The 19,660-nt window shown below is 53.4% G+C and overlaps 1 protein-coding gene across 2 annotated transcripts in view; it reads right to left on the bottom strand.

The window, feature by feature from the left end:
• The window catches only part of LOC115635170 (fer-1-like protein 4), a 121,441-nt gene extending 104,354 nt beyond the window's left edge, over positions 1–17,087 (bottom strand). For both annotated transcript variants that reach the window (XM_030533505.1, XM_030533507.1), the window contains exons 1-4: positions 17,070–17,087; positions 14,496–14,551; positions 7,040–7,128; positions 5,066–5,165 (exon numbers count right to left, since the gene is read on the bottom strand). In XM_030533505.1, the coding sequence (XP_030389365.1) occupies positions 5,066–5,165; positions 7,040–7,095 (156 nt within the window). In that variant the 5' untranslated portion in view covers positions 7,096–7,128; positions 14,496–14,551; positions 17,070–17,087. The remainder of the gene's footprint in view (positions 1–5,065; positions 5,166–7,039; positions 7,129–14,495; positions 14,552–17,069) is intronic.
• Between the last annotated feature and the right edge of the window lie 2,573 nt (positions 17,088–19,660).

Raw genomic sequence — 19,660 nt, 5'->3', positions numbered from 1 at the left:
CTCCTTGAATGACCATGCAGCCTGCTTTGGCACCAAGACCCTAGTGAGTCAGAGATTGCCCTCAGGTTCTGAGAGCGCTGACACTCAATATTCCAGAGCAGGCCCCTCTCCAAAGAAATGGAGGACCCATTCCCCACTGACAGCGCTGAGGAAAAGGTCACATAAGACCAATCCTAAGCACTCCAGATCTCAGGGTGACTCTTCCACCTCCCCCAGGAAAATTGTGGACCGGCATGGAGTTGGTGCTGGCACACAGATTGGGGCAGGTGCCTCTAACACTTCCCTGGTACCAAGTAGGGAGGTTAGAAACTCTGTACCATGACTCTGGTTCCAGCCCCTGTATGTCCATTGAGACCAGTACCAAGGAGGGAGATGCCAATACTGTTTCCACATCAACAGCGTATCAGGCAGCTACAGACTTGCTCTGCCTTTCAGTCATGACCTCTCCTTTGGTTTCACCTCACTTAAAAATTACTTGCTTACAAAATCAGAAATATAAATATAAAAGTGTCACAGCACACTGTCACTGTCGCTGAAAAATTGCTGACTTTCTCATTTTGTCTGTATGAAATCTTAGTTTGTACTGACTTTGCTAGTGCTTTTTATGTAGTTTATTGTAAAAGTAGGAAAATATCTAGATGAGCTGATGTATCCCATGGAAGACCTCTGTGTAGTCCAGAGGCATGCATACCCCTGGTTGAGAACCACTGATCTATAGCCCCATCAACTGACTGAGCTGCTGAGCCCTTGAGTCTGTTGGCACCACACCCCAATCTTCCCCTTTCACAGGCTGTGGAGGCAGGGCCAGTACCAGGATCAGTATGGGGGACCTCAGTATGGGGAACCTCTGCAGCACTGCTGCAGTTGATTCTGCAAAAGCTTCCATGGCGACTTTCACTGGCCTTAGCGTCAGTACCATCAGGCACTCCAATGCTGCTACTCACTTTGGCACCGACACCACTTCCGGCACCAGCATGCTCAGTACCAATGGTACTGCTTCCATCAGCAGTGCCGCTTCCTGCCTCCTTCTGGCAATGGAGGAGTCAAAGCAGTGACTCACTCCCTGTGGTCTCGCTCCGTCTTTATCTCTCGGATCCCGAGACTCCTCTGCATCTGAGTCGGGGTCGTCATCCTCCTGCTCTCCATTACCTCTGGAGCCGTTGATGGACCATTACAGGTACTAGAATTGGTGCATGTCTTGTGGTCAAGATGGAGGCCACTGGCCCAGCACCTACTGGCCAGAAATACCTTATCCACATCACTGGCCTCCATGGATTCCCTGGGACACTCCTCAGTCCTGCAGGACAGCCACCAGCAGTCCTCCCTGCAGAGCATCCAGAGTCGTCCCATCCAGGTCCATCAGCCCTGGAACAGGATCTGGCTCTGGCCCAGTTAAGGGCCTCGTCTTCATCTCCAGACAATGCTGGCTCTTCCTTCCCTTCAGCACTGGAGAATTTTAAGGCCTACCAAGATCTTTTGTGCAGAGTTCTTGCCAGATACCAACCAAAAATGAGTGGATATCCTTCAGCCATCCACCCCAGGGAGAGTCGCCCTTCCTATCAGTGATGCACTCCTCGAAACAGCTAAGACCCTCTGGAGCGCACTGGCTTCAGAACTGCCTGTGGCTAAGCAGATGCAGAAGCACTATTTCATTCCCACACAGGGATTTGCGGGGTTTTATTCTCATCTGGCCCCAAATTCCCTAGTCGTAACTGCAGTGAATAAAATAGCCCAGCAGGGCAGGGTCAAGTCCACCTCCAAGGACAGGGACTTTAAATGATTGGACCTCATAGGCAGAAGATTTACACCTCCTTTTCCTTACAGATGTGAATTGCTAACCAGCAAGTCTTGCTGTCCCCGCAACATTTCATCACTTGCCGAGCTGTGTCAAAGTTTCATTCCAGCTGCCCAAGGCCTCCCAAGAGGAATTTCAGGCATTTGTCATTGAGGGCTGCTTGGTGGCTAGGGTATGTCTATACTACTCACCGGATCGGCGGGCCACAATCGATCCAGCGGGGGTTGATTTATCGCATCTAGTCTAGACATGATAAATTGACCCCCGAGTGCTCTCCCATCGACTCCTGTACTCCACCGCCATGAGAGGTGCAGGCAGAGTTGACGGGGGAGTGGCAGCAGTCAACTCACCACAGTGAAGTGAAGACACCGCAGTGAGTAGGTGAAGTTGCGTAACTTAGATCGATCCCCCCCGCCAGTGTAGACCAGGCCCTAAGACATCCCTGCAGTCCACGCTACATGTCACGGACACCTTGGTCACTGTGAGGACAGCTTACTGGCTACACAATTCGCACATTGCCCCCAATGTCCAACAGCCATTGAGGATTAGCCCTTCGACAGCCAAACGCTAGTTTCAGACGAGATGCTGCACTTCTTCAGGGACTCCAGCGCTACCCTCTGATCCTGGGGGTGTGCACACTGGCGGCATTCAAGAGCAAAAGCAGTATCGTCTGCAGAGCATGTTTGCTTAGCCCTGCCCTCGTCCAAGGCAATGGGACGACCCAAGAAAGAGGGATAGAGCCCAAAGGAGAAAGCAGTCAGCTTCAGGGTTCGGACAGTCCACACACAAGCCTCTGGCGCCCTCCAAGCATCCATTTTGACTCCTTGGTCCAGAGCATTGTTCCAGTCGTTGCTCCTCCCAGTACCACAGTGGTGGGAAACTTGTGGCCCACGGGCGGCCCATCAGGGTAAGCTGATTGTGCAGGTATGGTCTCCCGCAGTTCCTATTGGCTGGGAACAGCGAACCGCGGCCACTGGGAGCTGTGGTGGGCTGTGCCTGAGGACAGTCAACGTCCACAAAATGTCTCGCAGCCTGCGATCAGCTTACTCTGATGGGCCGCATGCCATTCACCAGCTTTGCCTCAGTCTGTAGTCTCAGCCTGCCACGACAGTTTGGGCGTGTTGGCGGCTCTTGGCCTACATGTCCACTTGCACGCAGGTGGTCCAGTTTGCGAGCTTGCGCTTTCGCCCCCTTCAAATATGACTCAGGACAGTCTCATTCCATATCAACGTGCTGGAGCTTCAGGCCATCTACAAAGCATGCTGCACTTTTCAGGACCGTATCAGAGACTCAGTGGTTCACATATTCACCGACAATACCACTGTGATGTACTATGTGACCAAACAAGGGGAGCACACTCCAGGTCACTCTGCCTAGAGGTGATCAGGCTCTGGCTGTTCTGTTTTGAGGAGAACATCACTATGGTAGCTGTTCACTTGCCCGGGGCTGAGTATCATCTCGCAGTCCATTTCAGCAGGTATTTTTCCCTAAATTGTGACAATCTGGGTTGCCATACAGCCAGTGCAAGGAGAGATTTCCCACCTTTATGCAACAGGCTTTTCCCAAGTCCAGAGTAACTGTTTAGCACCGGCTGAGGGGACCTGCCAGTCAGGATTGAATGAAAAGTTAAATGAGCTCATCTCAAGACGTGGGGTTAACGTAGCATTTAACTTCAGTAGGGGAAATCCTGCTCCTCTGCAGCACTGTGTGTTGTGGAGTGGCAGCTGGTGTTCCACAACTGGGTTTCCAGGCTAAGTGCTATTTTACTCCGCAATGCAACCACAAATGACCCAAAAAGTCGTATCGGCCTCCAAATTGTTACGTTAGCCCTGAGACTGCGGTAGAATCTCCCTAATAAGCTAGAAGTGAATTGAACAAGGGGTTCATGGATAATCGCTCCATAACACCATGTTAAATGCAGTTCCAGCTGTGTAACTTCTTTATTTTAAAAGCAGGAAGGAGGAGAGAGATCCAACCACTGGGTCCTTCTCTGGGTCCCCTCCCTCAGATCCAGGGCCAGCCCCAAAACACAGCTAACAAATGCAAAATTACAAATTGTGTTAACATTTTCCACTGTGGTGAGCTTAGTCCAGGATTCCCAAAGGCTGCTGGGAACCTGAGATTCCATGTAGTATGGAGGTTCAGTGGGGGGTCACCACCACACCCCTGAGCCTGAGGCTTGCTGCGGGGCTCAGCCCACCCTGGAGCTGTAGAAGCCAACACCGATCCTCATAAGCCTTAGCAGCTACTTAGTTCCCAGAGAACCATTCTGGATGCTCCCAATGTGCCAACACATCTGCCAGGCAGGCAGGCAGGCAGAGAGATGTGCTTTAAAGAACTTCTCAGTGCCTGTGTCTGCTGCCGCCTCATCATTCTATATTTGCTCTCACACTCCAAGTCATTAGTGATACCTCCCAGCTTCTCCCCAGCCACTTCTCTGATTAGGCTGCCCACATTCCAGCCTCCCAGTCGCTAAAGAATACCTTAGCTAACACTAAGCCCCACCCCTGGCAGAATTCCCAGCTCGAAACTGACACATTAATAAATCCTTTCTATGTTTGCTTTGTAATTACTCCTGTTTCTAATTCACCTTCCGTCTAGTTCCTTTGAGGCCCCCTGGCTCCCAGAACACATGGTCCATCTCTCTCCTTACCTCAGATCCCAGTCCTCTGACCTGCTTGGCCAGGCTGTCAAGTAAGACCTCATAACCCTGGGCTATGGTTCAGCTTTAAGTAAATTCAAGGATTCACACACACTAGGCCTATTTAGTATCAACTAATATGATAGATTGTCAATGTGAAAACTTATGAGCCTCAAAAAAAAGCCACATGTCAGTAAGAGCAACAGGAAATGCCTGGGATTACCTCAGTTCAGATCATAAAAGACAGCACGGTAGAGTAGCCTCCAGGAACGTATCATTACAACTGTTATTTGGTGCATATTCACACAGAAAAATGTCCTAGTCAATAGGCTTGGAAAGACTCCACAAGGCCATATCAAGCCCAGCATTCTGCAGGACTTTTCACTACCTCTTTCCCAATAACATCTTATCTAAACTATTCTTGATCTCTGATAGGACAAGGCCTTAACCAAGGTACACAGAGTTGCTGGATATTTTCTGATATGAGGAAATCAAAGCATGGGAGAGCAGGAAAAGCTTTAACAAGTCAGACATTTGCTGGCTGTGCAACTGGGGCCCTTCTGGTGTCCTGATGCTCTCTCCTTTGGTGCTTTCCATCTAACCAATGCTACAGTAGCCACATGCCTTACCCCAGTGATGCTGTGGTTCTTGTCAACAAGGGCCTCTCTGAGGGTCAGGCGTCCAGATGTCACTAGGTGCTGAAGGCTGATGACTAAGGTACCAAGCAGTCTACAACAAAACAACAGTCAGAGTGGGAATATTCTGTTATGGTTTCAGTCTCAGCTAGTTATCAGAGCAGAGAAGGTAGCTCACGGCACAGTCTCCACCCTGATAACTCACAACATGGCTGTGTATATAATATTGCCAAAGTATTTCCTGCAAGTCTATTAGTATATAGGCCTGTTTGTTAGCCTGAGATAGAATTTTGGGTTTGACTTTTGATACGCTTATATCTTATACTAATATGTGTGAACAAAAACACTGTGTGTTACATCTGCTCACAAGCAGATGGGGTGAAAAGAGATAAGGTAAAGACATTACAGGGATGTTGTCGTTATCTCAGAACCAAACATTACAAAACAACAGACATGCATCTGAGGAAGTGGGTATTCACCCACGAAAGCTCATGCTCCAAAACGTCTGTTAGTCTATAAGGTGCCACAGGATTCTTTGCTGCTTTTACAGATCCAGACTAACACGGCTACCCTCTGATACATTACAAAACAAGGAACTGTAGCTGTTAAGGCCAGATGGGACCTCCATGATCTAGTCTGACCTCTGGCACAGCACAGGCCTGAGAACTTCCCCCAGAGGTTCCTGCAGCAGCCTAATGCCTTGCGGTTGAGCTAGAGCAGATTTTTTTAAAAACCCTCCAGTCTGAAGGTGATGGAGAATCCATCACATACTTGGTCGGCTGTTCCAGTGGCTAATTACCCTTGCTGGTGAACACTTGTGCCTCATTTCTAGCCTGAATTTATCTAGCTTCAGCTTCCAGCCACTGACTCTTGTTATGCCTTTTTCTTCTAGATTAAAGAGCCCCCTGATATCAGAACTCTTCTCTCTTTGCAGATACTTAGAGATCATGATCACACCATCTCTTAACCTTCTCTCCTAAGTCTCTCACTGTACGGCAGATTTTCCAGGCCTCGGGTTATTCTTGTAGCTCTTTTCTGAGCCCTTTCCAATGTGTCAACATTATTTTTGAACAGCAGAACTGTGTGCAGTATCCAGTAATGGTCTCGCCAAAAATGTCGTAGATAGAGGTCATTACTACCGCCCTGATCCTACTCAATATTCTCCATCTTATACAGCCAAGGATCGCATTTGCCCTTTTAGTTACAGCATCTCATGGGGACTCATGTTCTGTTAATTACCAATCTTGTCCTTAAGTCCTTTTCAGAGTCACTGCTTTCCAGATAGTCCCCCATTCTGTTAGCATGACCTATATTCTTTGCTCCTAGATGTATGATCTTATATTTGCTGATTTATAAACTGCATGTTCTCTGAATGAGCCCAGGTTACCAAGCAATCCAGATTAGTCCATATAACTGATCTGCCCCCATTATTACATACCACTCTGCCAGTATTTGTGTCATCTGCCAATTATACCAGCAATGAGTTTATATTTTCTTCCTGATCATAAAGATAGTCAATAGCATTGGGCCAAGAACAAGACCCCTCTAGAAACCCCTCCGGTAGATGATTCCTTATTTACAATTGCATTTTAAGATCTATCAGTTAGTCAATTATTAATCCATTCAGTATGTGCTACATTGATTTTGTACCATGTTAAGTTTTTAATCAGCTCGTTCTGCAGTACTAATCCCAGCACCTTACAGAAGTCGAGGTATATGACATCGCCAGGGTGCCTCTCTCAACCGAACTGGCAATCTCATACAAAAAAAAAAATCAAGTTTGTTTGACAAGACCCATGTTCCCTTAAACATACACGCGCTCACTGGCGTTATGTTCTCATCCTTTCCATCTTTCCTGATTGCATCCCATCTCAGGTTTTGCATGATTTTGCCCAGGCTCAATGTCAGGTGAACCAGCCTCTAGTTACCCAGGTCATCCAGTTTATCCTTATGCTTACAAAAACCTACCTGTTACTGAAAACTTTACTGCAGTTGTAAACTTTAACTAGCAGCATCTCTTCCATAATGAGCTTCCCATAATGTGGCCAGCGAAAGAGCTATAAACAAACACAAACATACAGTGAATTTTCAGAGCTTCTGCCGCACCTCATGGCCACAGAGGATCCCCACTAATTCTCACTTTGTCCCCATTCCCTAGGGCCTAGGGTTATTCTCCTCCTAACATTCACACTCTAGTGAGAGATTCTGTAATAAACCCCTGGGTGAGCGAGAACATACACGCCACAAGATTTTCTTTGGGGCAGAGCCTTTCAGTAGTGGGCACCTGAGATGCTCCTGGGACTCGAGCTGTTTGCTTCATCTAGCCAAGCCCTAGGACATGGAGACTCCGTGTGTTCCATGTGAGAGCTGGGACACCCACTGCCTTCCCCTCCTTGCCCTTCCACTGGGCATGAGGTCTGTCAAAGGACAGCTAGTGGGGGGCAGGGCTATAAAATAAAATTAACAACATTGCTAAAATATAAATTGCAAAATAAGTCCAACTCCATCCAGCAGAAAAGGAGGTGAGCCAATTGGAGGACGAGCCAGGACACCTGGCCCCCAGCACTGCCCCAGGGCCCTGCAGTGCTAGGCATGGGCTAGGGGGGCAGAGGAGGGAGCCTGATTATTCTGGGCAAGGGACATTCTTCCTGATTAGGTCTCAAGTCTCTTGTTCCCATGGTTTTGCTGGAGGTCTAGTTGGAGGATGCAGGGAAGTGAACTGGGACTTCTTTAGCCTTATTGGAAAGGGCTGGGTGCTGAGTGTTGAACAGAGCTTTCCTTCACACTGTTTATTCAGGCACTTGAATTAAACAGGTAATAACAAAACCAAATTCAGTTCAAAGTGTTTCAATATTAGGCCTAAAGCTCCCTCCCTCTCCACTGCTTAGCTGTGCTTGCTTAGTGTCTCTGATTTCATAAGCCTTTCAGCTCTGAGTCAGCCCTGGAGTCTACCAGGGGTCAGACCTGAATTCCCAATGTAAAAACAAGCAGAATCCCCCCTTTGGCTGAAGCCTCCCTTTCACACCCTAAAACAGGGTGTGCATCCATTTCCCCACCTCCTCTTATCGGTCACCCTCACCCTGAACGTGCCTCAGGTCCCAGCAGTGACACTTCTGGGACTCAGCCCTGGGCAGGGCTTTCTGGCCACTCCTGTCTATATTTAGCATTGCTCCCTTCCGCAATTTCAGTTTCTTGATAACAAACACTGGAGAGGCAGGAGGGAAGTAATGTTCTGTACAAACAGGAGCCGCCAGGAAGCCCTGCCAAGGGACTCCAGCTGTACTGAGAACATGGTCCAGGCCCCTGGGGGCTTTCCCGCTGAATGCCACAGAGGAGCTCTGTGCTGGGCATGAGAGAGCAGCCCACACAGACAGGGCACAGTAGCCTGTTCCCCAGCCTGGGGCTGGCTGCCCTGTGCACCCTGCTTCCCTTTGTGGGCCCCCAGGGCACCGCACAGCTTCTAAAGCAGCAGGTTTCCTGCCACTCTCTGACACTCTGGGGCCAGCTGGACTCCCCAGCCCAGGCAGGAGGCTGTGTTGCACCACTCTCCACACCTGACAGCCACATTTGGGGCGCTTTCGCCTGGGAGCCTCAGCCTCCTGCAGACCCAGGGAAATGGGGAGTCGCTCTTACCACGAACAGGCCAACTCATGCACTCAGCGAGGCTGCTCCCAACCACAGACTAGGGTGACCAGATGTCCTGATTTTATAGGGACAGTCCTGATATTTGGGGCTTTTTCTTATATAGGCTCCTATTACCCCCTCCCCGACCCTCTGTCTCGATTTTTCACACTTGATCTGGTCACCCTACCACAGACAGAAAAGGCTCGCTGGGCTCATCCCTACTCAGGGTGTGTGGGCAGAGCCGGCGCCCCACCTCCAGGCACCCCTCGCAGCACAGAGACCTGGGTGAGGAGAGGGTGGAGCACCGGGGGCCGGAGCCGCCTCTGTGATCCCAGCTCTCCAGGCACTGGGCAGGTGGGTGTGAAACAGCCCCCGAGAAAGGGAGAACCTGACCCTAAGGAGCCAGGCACCTTGGGCTGCCCCTGCCAAAGGCAGCTGTGCAGCCTGTAACATCCATGGACCTCACCTGCCGTTTCCATGGTGTGACTGAGAGAGCCTCTTCTACCCACGCCCCTCCTCCACTCCTCCTCTCAGACACCCCTCCTCCCCATCGCCTCCCCCGACACCCCTTGCTCCTCATCCCCTCCCCCACACACCACCCCTCATTTCATATCCCCTCTCCCCATTCATCCCCCACTCCGCATCCCCTCCCTTGCACACCACCCCTCGCTCTCCATCCCCTCCCCCATCCCCTCGCCCACACACCACCCCTCGCTTCCCATCCCCTCGCCCCAGTCATCCCTCACTACCCATCCCCTCCCCCACACACCACCCCTCGCTTCCCATTCCCTAGCCTCAGTCATCCCCCACTCTCCATCCCCTCCCCCACACACCACCCCTCACTTCCCATCCCCTCTCTCCAATCATCCCCTGCTCCCCATCCCCTCTCCCGCACACCACCTCTCGCTCCTCATCCCCTCCCCCACACACCACCCCTCACTTCCTATCCCCTCGCCCCATTCATCCCCCACTCCCCATCCCCTCCCTCGCACACCACCCCTCGCTCCCCATCCCCTCCCCCATCCCCTTGCCCACACACCACCCCTCACTTCCCATCCCCTCGCCCCAGTCATCCCTCGCTACCCATCCCCTCCCCCACACACCACCCCTGGCTTCCCATCCCCTAGCCTCAGTCATCCCCCACTCCCCATCCCCTCCCCCACACACCACTCCTCACTTCCCATCCCCTCTCCCCAATCATCCTCTGCTCCCCATCCCCTCTCCCGCACACGACCCCTCGCTCCTCATCCCGTCCCCCACACACCACCCCTCACTTCCTATCCCCTCGCCCCATTCATCCCCCACTCCCCATCCCCTCCCTCGCACACCACCCCTCGCTCCCCATCCCCTCCCCCATCCCCTTGCCCACACACCACCCCTCACTTCCCATCCCCTCGCCCCAGTCATCCCTCGCTCCCCATCCCCTCCCACACACACCACCCCTCACTTCCCATCCCCTCGCCCCAGTCATCCTTTTCTCCTCATCCCCTCCCCCGCACACCACCCCTCATTTCCCATCCCCTCGCCCCAGTCATCCCTCTCTCCCCATCCCCTCACCCGCACACCACCCCTTGCTTCCCATCCCCTCGCCTCAGTTATTCCCCACTCCCTATCCCCTCCCACACACACCACCCCTCACTTCCCATCCCATCACCCCAGTCATCCCTTGGTCCCCATCCCCTCCCCCACACACCACCCCTCACTTCCCATCCCCTCACCCCAGTCATCCCTCGCTCCCCATTCCCTCCCCCACACACCACTCCTCGCTCCCCATCCCCTCCCCCAGTCATCCCTCACTCTCCATCCCATCCCCCTAGTCATCCCTCGGTCCCCATCCCCTCCCCCGCAAACCACCCCTCGAGCTCCATCACCTCCCCTCAGCACCCCTCGCTCTCCATCCCCTCCCCTGCACACCACCCCTCACTTCCCATCCCTTCCCCCAAGTCATCCCTCACTTCCCTTCCCCTGTGCCTGACACCCCTCGCTCCCCATCCCCTCCCCCGCAGCCATTCCTCGCTCCCTATCCCCTCCCCCACAACACCCCTCTCTCCCCGTACCCTTTCCTGGTCAGCCCTCACTTCCCATGCCCACTCCCCAGTCACCCCTTGCTCTCCATCTCCTCCCCCCACAGCCATCCCTCACAATTAACCAGCCCCGCAGCCCAAGCCCCAAGAGCTGAAGGCAGCCAACAGGGTCAGCTGCAGGCGCCTTATCGCAGTGTAGACAGAACCTATGAGGCCTAACTATCTATGAAAATCTGGCCCTTAGGTACTAGAAACCCTGTGTTTATTGAAGTCAGCGGTTGCTTCCCTCCAAGAGTCACCATGTCAGCGTTAATTACAGTGCTGCAAACCTGCAGGGAAGAGAACGCGTTCCTTCACACCCCTCCAAGGGCCCAATGAGACAGCAACACCCCTCAGACAGCAGAGGGAGGCAATGTCCCCCTTGCTTCCGTTTGCAAGTAGCACTAGTCTCTAGGGATGCGTCTGCCGGGGGACACAGCAGCCAGGCTAGCAGGGCTGGAGCTGGCACGTTGCAGCTCTGGAACAGGCTCAGGCTGACCCCCTGAATTCAAACCACCCGACCCCAAGCTCAGTGGGTTGGAAAGCCTGAGCAGCCACAGGGACCATGACAGTCACATCCCTGGGCGTAGCGGACTAGCCCACAGCTGACATACCCTCAGGGCTAGAGTCATCAGGGGACTCAGCCACCGGAGAGTCAGGCGCAAGTGCTGCTCCACACCCCAAGGAAGAACTCCGTGTAGTTCAAAAGCTTGTCTGTCTCACCAACAGGAGTTGGCCCAATAGATTTTGTATTACCTTCCCCTCTCTGATATCCTGGAACTAACACAGCATGCCCCAAATGGGGCACAGTAAGGGCTCGAGCCCAGGTCTCCCACACCCCAGGTGGGTGGCCAGACTGGTGGGCTGTTGGATACACTGAGACACATAGCCACCCTCAGCTGTGTCTTGTGCAAGGCCACGCTCTGAGCTCACCCACCAGATCAGCCCAGCAGGCAGACGGGCAATGGAATCCCACCTGGGCTCAGACATGAACTAGGACACAAGTGAGCTATGGGGCAGTATCAGACTGTGCACATGTCACCGGTGGAAGTGCAGTCATCTCAGCGATTTGAGGTGCCTAAAGGGCGAGGCAGCAGCTGACCAGGTACCTAAAGAGGCAGTTAGGCACTGAAATCCTCTTTGTGAATCCAGCCCTAGCTCCCTCAGGCTTCCCAGGCACGAACCATTCTTCCCGGCAGCATGGGGCCAGAGAAAGAATCCCCCTCCCCCCCCCCGAGACTGCTGGGGAGGCCAGATTAAGCTATGCTTTGACATAACCACTGGGCTACGTTTTCCCAGACTTCCGGAGGAGCTGGAGTAACAAGGTTAATATTTAAGAGCTTTTGCTTTCGATTTTGATTTCTTTATGTTGAATTCCTAGAATGAACCTTCCATGGTTAGTCTGTTGTGAACAATCCTGACTGATGCCCTGTCCACTGGCTGAAGGGAGGTATTGAGGGGGTGTCACTGCTGGTCTTGGACAAGGAGAGAGCACAGTGAGCAAAATAACCATCACAGAATCTTAAGCAGGGAACAAACCCCCTCTCCCTGAGTCATGCCTGTCGGACCAGGAGTCTGCGGGTGAGTCTACACTGCAATGAAATACCTCAGCTAGCCTGTATCAGCTGATACTGGCTCATGGGGCTTGGTCTACAGGGCTGTAAACTGCAGTGTAGACAACTGGGCTCAGGCTGTAGCCCGGGCTCTGGGACTCCCATGAGAGGGGACGGAGTTCTGTGAAAAGTGCAACAAATGGTTGGGCATTTCAGCCAGGCACAGCTAACCTACAGCTCAACCACTGGGAGATTATGGAACAACCCTCTGCTCACAGACAAGCTGCCAGTGTTCAGTCCATTGGCGACAGTTCTATTCTGTTTTCCAGAACCAACGCAAAGGCACACGCCTCCCTACTGTCTGCATACTTCACTTTCCTCCTGGGGGAATTCTGTGTCTTGCATGCACGCAGAATTCATGTCCCCTGCAGATTTCTTTGCTTCCCTGAAGAAAAACTACTTTCTAACAGGAAAGCAAAGAGAAGCCACAAGAGTGGTCATGCGCCCCTCCCCAGCAGTGTAGACATGAAGTTTCAGGCACTTGGAGCAGACAGTGGAGAGGTAAATCACCATGGTGGGAGGGAGGCTGGGGATGCCCTGGCCAGTGGCTCCTACCCTGCACTGGGCTCAGCTGGGGAGGGATGGGACTTCCTCTTCCCCTGCAAGGGGCATCTGGGCTCGGGACAGACCTACCCCAGAAACTTCCCAGGGCTGCAGGAAGCTTTGCAACCCTCTCCCAACTTACTGCCCCCAATGCTCCTCAGCCACAAGGGGAAGGATAATGATACTGAGAGCTGCTCAGACCCCTCTGCCAAGCCTCACCTATCTGCACCCAGAACCTCTCACCAAGCCCCTTAAACCCTCACCACACCAAGCCTCACTCTCTCCATCCAGACCCCTGCCAATCCCTTCCCCCCTGCATCTGGACCTCCACCCGTGCACTGAAACCCCTCACCCTCTACACCTGGAGCACCCCAACAAGCCCCCGCACCTCAACCTTCATTCCACTGAGCCACAACATAGCTGCACCTGGACCCCACCCCATCAAGCCCCACTCTCCCAGTACCCAGACCTGCCCACCAAGCCCCATTCCGCTCTCACTCAGACACCCCTGCTGACCACAACCACCTTCACCTGCACCCTCCTGCAGAGTCTCCCCACATTGCCCCTGCATCTAGAACCACGCAATGAGCCCCTGTGCATCCAGATCTTCCCCCTCCCCCACAGAGCCACCCACACCCAAATTGCCCCATACAGAACCCTCTCACCCCACACCTGGATCTCCCCACACTAAGTCCCTCCATGCTCGGATCCTGTCAGGCAGAGCCTGCTTGTCCCACACCTGGTGCATCTGGCACGGAGGGGCAGGGCCTTGGGGTATTTCTGGGGCAGGCCCTGGCCCTTGCGCTGTGTCAGGGTCAGATGCAGCCTCACCACCAAGTCCCTGTCCTGGGGAAGGAAGAGGGGGGAAAGGTACAGGGTGATCTCCCACCTCTGTGCAGCCAGTGGCCTGTGCTCCCCACTGCCATGCTGCAGCTTCCACATTTATTTATTGACAAATAAAGTTTGCAGAATTTTAAAATATTGTGCACAGAAATTTATTTTTTTGGCACAGAATTCCCTCAGGAGAATTCACTTTCTGGCTGAGACTCTTGTGTAGTTCTCCTATGGTCCTTCAACCAATGGCAGTGGTCCACTCCAGAAGTTGGGGGGTGAACTGATTTCTCTATTTATAGCTTCTAAGTGACTTGGGATCTTTTCTCTGGAAACGCCATTGTTCTACAACAGCAGCTGGGGTGGTGCTGAGGTTGTCAAGCTGCACCTCTTTGCCAAGACCACGACATTCTTTTGTGTCTGGTCATTTTCTTTTACAAAAATCCATTGAATGTTAACTGACACCTCCACACCTGCAACCCCATCTCCACCCTGCTCTGGGACTCCCCAGGCCTGAGGTTGCAATGAGGGGCTTAAGGACTGACTGGAGCTGAACCTTTCTCAGCCATTTGCTTCATTTCAGAGCCCCAAGACAGCAGGACTGAGTCAGGCTTCTTAGGGATCTAGCTTATCTGGTCACCCAAGAACAGCCCTCAGGGTGAGCCTGGGCAGGGCTTCACCAAGGATGTAAAGAAACGGCACAGCTCAGCTCCAGTCGCTGCAGACACTTGCTGTCCTGTGATCCCTTACCTCTCCGAAGACAGCGTCCTGGCCACAGCGAACCTTCTTTGTCTTCTGAGTAAACCCTGGGGAAAAATACATGCAGAATGTTAAGATAATGGTCGGATGCAGGGTTTCATCCTCCTGGTTCTGCCAGCTGGGAAGCCAGAACATCTAGCTATGCCAGATCTATGCCTAATTCTTTAAGGGCCCAATGCGGGACATTGGGGTGCTCAGCACATCTCAGGACTGGGTCTCATGTTCATTTCAGCTTTCCCAGGCTGCAGCATGTGGGTACTGGCTAGTGTGTGGGGACCCAGGGACTGCTGGAGCTGCAGCTCTCCTCCTCCATCTCCCAGCAAATGGCAGATCCCTTCCTAGGGGTATTTCCCTGCCATCACCTCCCTTCAGCACTAAGCTTATCCTGATCACTCCCACCTGGTCCCTGGGCCCCCACAGCCCATATTAAGTGAGCTTCCCCAATGGCACTGTGTGCAGGAAAGCCCATAGATGAGACACAGGATCCACTGGCTCCCCTGGTGCAACAGAAGTCCATTATGATTTGAAGGTTTCCAAATGGCTCTGGGTTGCTGTGTGGTGCTGTGCTCAGCCATTGCAGTGCCCAGGTCTACAGAACTGCCTGCAGAGAGAATGCTGGGACTGGCACAAGACGGGCTGCAGAGAACAGGCCATGAGGCACAGGCAGGGCTTCAGTTCACCTGGAGCTGTCTGGAGCAGAGCTCCAGTAAATATTTTCAAATCTGCAGGGCAGAAGCCCCGAGCTCCAGCATCCCCCATAGGCCAGACGCCCAGAACCCCAGGGCTCCAGGAATACTCTATGAGAATTTAAGCACTGGTCACAGGACTTGTCTGTGCTATAAAATGAAGTCAATGTAAGTTAAGTCGGTGTACAGCCACTGCAGTAATTACAGCGGTACTTCACGTCCCCATTACCCTCCTTCTTTTCCATCCTCGCCAGGAGCTTTCACCGACTGAAGTGGGGCATTGTGGGCAGGGGTGGCTCCAGGCCCCAGCACGCCAAGTGTGTGCTTGGGGCAGCATGCCGCGGGAGGCGCTTTGCTGGTCGCCGGGAGGGCAGCATGCAGGCAGCCTTCGGCGAAATGCCTGCGGAGGGTCCGCTGGTCCCGTGGCTTCGGTCTAGAGCCGCCCCTGATTGTGGGGCACTGGCAGCTGGAGCCCTGGGGCTGACAGCCTGAGCTGTAGGCACGGGGCTCACATCTGCCCCCCCCCCCCCAGCTGTCAGACAGGTGCCAGGCTCACAGCTGGCCTCCCTTCCCCAGCCCTGTGCTAGCAGCCTGAGCTGTGAGCCAGCATGGGCTCATTTCACAGCAGGGAGCCTACCAGCAGTGAAACTGACATTCTTGTCAGTTTCATAGATGCTGCAATTTCACATCTGGGCTCTGGCTCCAGCTGCCAGCCTGAAGGGGGCTCACAGCTGGAGCCCCTGCCCACCTCAGGGCTGACTGCCAGCAGCCAGTGGAAGTAATGCAGTGTCTCTATGGACACTGTGTCGCCCTACGGACATCAATCATAGTGCTGTGCCTGGCACCATAGATCGGTGTAACTGGGGCCTTAGGTTGCAGAGGCAGCATTGAGGTGTGGACACTGACCTAAGCAGCCTTATGTCGCCCTAACTCTGCAGTAGGGCAGAGGGATACAGCCTGCTGGAAGGGGGAAGAAGGGGGGGCTGCGGCAGGGAGATGAGACCGGCTGGGAGGGGGGCAAAGCTGTAAGGGGATGAGACCTGCTGGGGGAAGGGCGCAGGCGGCTGTCAGGGACACGCCCTGCCAGGGAAGTGGATATGGGCTGTTGCAGGGAGATGGGGTGCTGGCTCCTCTCCTCTCTGGCCGAGCCACTGGCGGGGGCTGTACAGCGCCGGAGCCCGTTGGGAGAAAACAGCACAATCTGCAGATACGCCCACCCGAGCCCAGCAGCGCCAAAACTAACGCTGAGTCCAAGGCGCTGGCACGGAAGAGAAAAGAGGCAAGATCCCTGCCCAAAGCCCCAGCCCTGGTGCAAAGGGCCCCTCACCAAAGCCGGGCTGCTGACGCGCAGCGGCAGGTGGGATCGAGACCCAGAGCAGTGAGGAGGCGGCCTGGGCAGCTGAGCCCGAGGCGAGCCTGGGAGCACGGGGCTCCATGGGAGAGGAGAGCGAAGGAACCGGCAGTGCCGCACCCGGGCAGGGGGCAGAACATAGAAACTGGCCTGTCCCCATCAGAGACCTCTGCACATCGGCTCCCAACCCCACTGCACACTGGCTTCCGCCGCACGGACTAACACCCCCCCACACACACCCCACCGGCACCCCTCCTCCGCGGCTACCAACTCCCCCCCGCGCCTAGCACCCAGCCCCTCTGCCACCCACCCACCCTGCACACCGGCACCCAGACCCCCCATTGCCCCGGCACCCAGACCCCCCGCACAGCCACCAATCCTCCCTGGGGACCGGCGTCCAGCCCCCACATCTACCAACCCCCCCCCCCCCGCACCAAGACCCACCACTGGCTCCCAACCCGCGCCCTGGCACCCAGCCCCCGGCCCCGGCTCCCGCGCGGGTCCCTCCGCCCGACCCCCGCGCCGCACCTCGGAAGCTGAGCTGCACCTGCCGCTCCCCGGCCCCCGGCAGCTGGGTGACCCGCTTCACGGTGACACTCAGCGCCATGCTGCTGCCGCCGACCCCGGCCCCGACCCCGGCCCCGGCCCGCTCCTGTGCTGCGCTGCGCCCGGCCGGTCCCGGCCCGGTCCCTCGCTGACTCACCGCCAGGACGCGCCCAGCAGGTTGGGCCGCCTGCTCCCCACCCGGAAAGTACACATGGCACTGCCCTGCCTGCCCCTCGCCCGCGGCCACCTGCCCCAGCAGCCTGCACTTGCCCCCCCGCACCCGTACACCTGCACTCACCCTGGCACCCCAACTCTCACCCCCTGAACTCACTGTGGCTCCCCACACTCACCCCAGCTCCCTGCACACACCCTGACACCCTCCCACTCACCCCCAGCAACCCTGTCACTCACCCTGGCACCCCCACACTCACCCCCAGCACCTCTGCACTCCAACATTCACCCCAGCACCCTGCACACTCCCCTACACCCTGCACTCACCCCTGTACCCCAACACTCACCCTGGCATGCCAACACGTACCCCCACTCACTCCTGGCAGCCCCTGCCCCAGGCACTCCCCTCATCCTAGGGCAGAACTTGTAGAAAAACATTTTGAATTAAAATTTGACAGTGATGGAGAATCCACCATGACACTTGATATATTGTTCCAATGGTTAGTTATTCTGATTGTTAAAAATGTATGCCTTATTTCTAGTCTGAATGGGTCTAGCTTCAATTTCCAGCCATTGGACCGGGTTAGACCTTTCTCTGCTGGATCAAAGAGCCCATTATTAAGTATTTGTTCCCTTCTCTTTGTTAAATTAAAAGATTGAGCTCTTTGAGTTTATCACTATAAGGCAGGTTTCTAATCCCATAATCATTCTCGTAGCTCTTCTCTGAACTGTCTCCAATGTATCAATATCCTATTTGAATTGTAGGCACCAGAACTGGACACAATATTCCAGCAGCAGTCGCACCACAACCCTCAAATCTTTTTCAGTCACTGCTTCCCAGGATAGCGTCCCTCATTCTGTAGCATGGAGTATACAAACCCCACACTGGGACCAAGGGGTTAAAAGACTGTGCTGGGCCAAGCTAGCCCTACACCTCCAACCCTGCAGCGCACACACCAGCTGAAGACAGGGTTGAAAAGGGAGCAAACCCTGCTGAGAAAGTGGGAGGAATAGGCCTACCCTGGAGGTTCCTGCCAAAAGGGGCTAGAGATGCCTCCCTGAAGTACCAGGACTGTATGCTGATCCCAGTTAGGATTGCTGGTCTGGTTTCCTTTTTCCTTATCTGGGACCAGAAGTGGAGGGAGCAGTGGTAGGAAGCAATGCAGGGGAGGTAACTCAGCGGTCTACTGATCCTCCTAGGGCCCTTGATTGAGCCTGGTAGAGTGGGAATGCTTGGGCTCCCCTATCAATGCTCCGATAACTGAGTGGATGCTAATCACTAGGCCACCCAGCCCACTGAGGATCCTACTACAGGCCTACATAATTCACTCCTAGATGTACACATTTATATTTAGCCCTATTAAAACGCATATTGTTTGCTTGTGCCCAGTTTAGCGAGCAAACCAGAGCAATCTGAATCAGTGATCTGTCTTCTTCATTATTTACCATTCTCCCAATTTTTATGTCATCTGCAAATTTATCAGTGATGATTTTATGTTTTCTTCCAGGTCCTGGAGAAAAATGTTAAATAGTGTAGGGCCAAGACCCAGTCCCCTGCAGGACTCAACTGGAAACACAGCCACTTGATGATGAGTCCACATTTGCAGTTACATCAGTTAGCCAATTTCTAATCATAGAAGTTTAGGGTAGGAAGAGACCTCGGGAGGTCCTCTAGTCCAATCCCCTGCTCAAAGCAGGACCAAACCCAACTAAATCAGCCCAGCCAGGGCTTTGTCAAGCCGGGCCTTAAAAACCTCTACGGATGGAGATTCCACCACCTCCCTAGGTAACCCATTCCAGTGCTTCACCACGTTCCTAGTGAAATTGTTTTTCCTAATATCCAACCTAGACCTCCCCCACTGCAACTTGAGACCATTGCTCCTTGTTCTGTCATCTGCTACCACTGAGAACAGCCGAGCTCCATCCTCTTTGGAACCACCCTTCAGGTAGTTGAAGGCTGCTGTCAAATTCCCCCTCACTCTTCTCTTCTGCAGACTAAATAAGCCCCATCCCCCTAATCATTTTCATTGCTTTCTATTGGACTCTCTCTAATTTGTCCACATCTTTGTAGTGGGAGCCTCAAAACTAGACACAATACTCCAGATGCCAAATAGAGGGGAATAATCACTTCCCTCAAGCTGCTGGCAATGTTCCTACTAATGCAGCCCAATATGCCAATAATCCATTTAATGTGCGTCATCTTAATTTTATCTCATTCTAATTTTTTAATAAAAAAGGAATATGATACCAAGCCAAACACCTTACAGAAGACTTATTATGTCAACACTATCACCTTTATCAACCAAATCTGTAATCATCAAAAAAGCTATTAAGTTAGATTGACAGGATCTATTTTCCATAAACCTATGTTGATTGGCATTAATTATATTACCCTGAGACAT

This window comes from Gopherus evgoodei, chromosome 14, assembly GCF_007399415.2.
Source record: "Gopherus evgoodei ecotype Sinaloan lineage chromosome 14, rGopEvg1_v1.p, whole genome shotgun sequence".
NCBI classification, from domain to species: Eukaryota; Metazoa; Chordata; order Testudines; family Testudinidae; genus Gopherus; species Gopherus evgoodei.
Note: the sequence above shows the minus strand (reverse complement) of the source record. Positions and strands in the feature narration are given on the sequence as shown.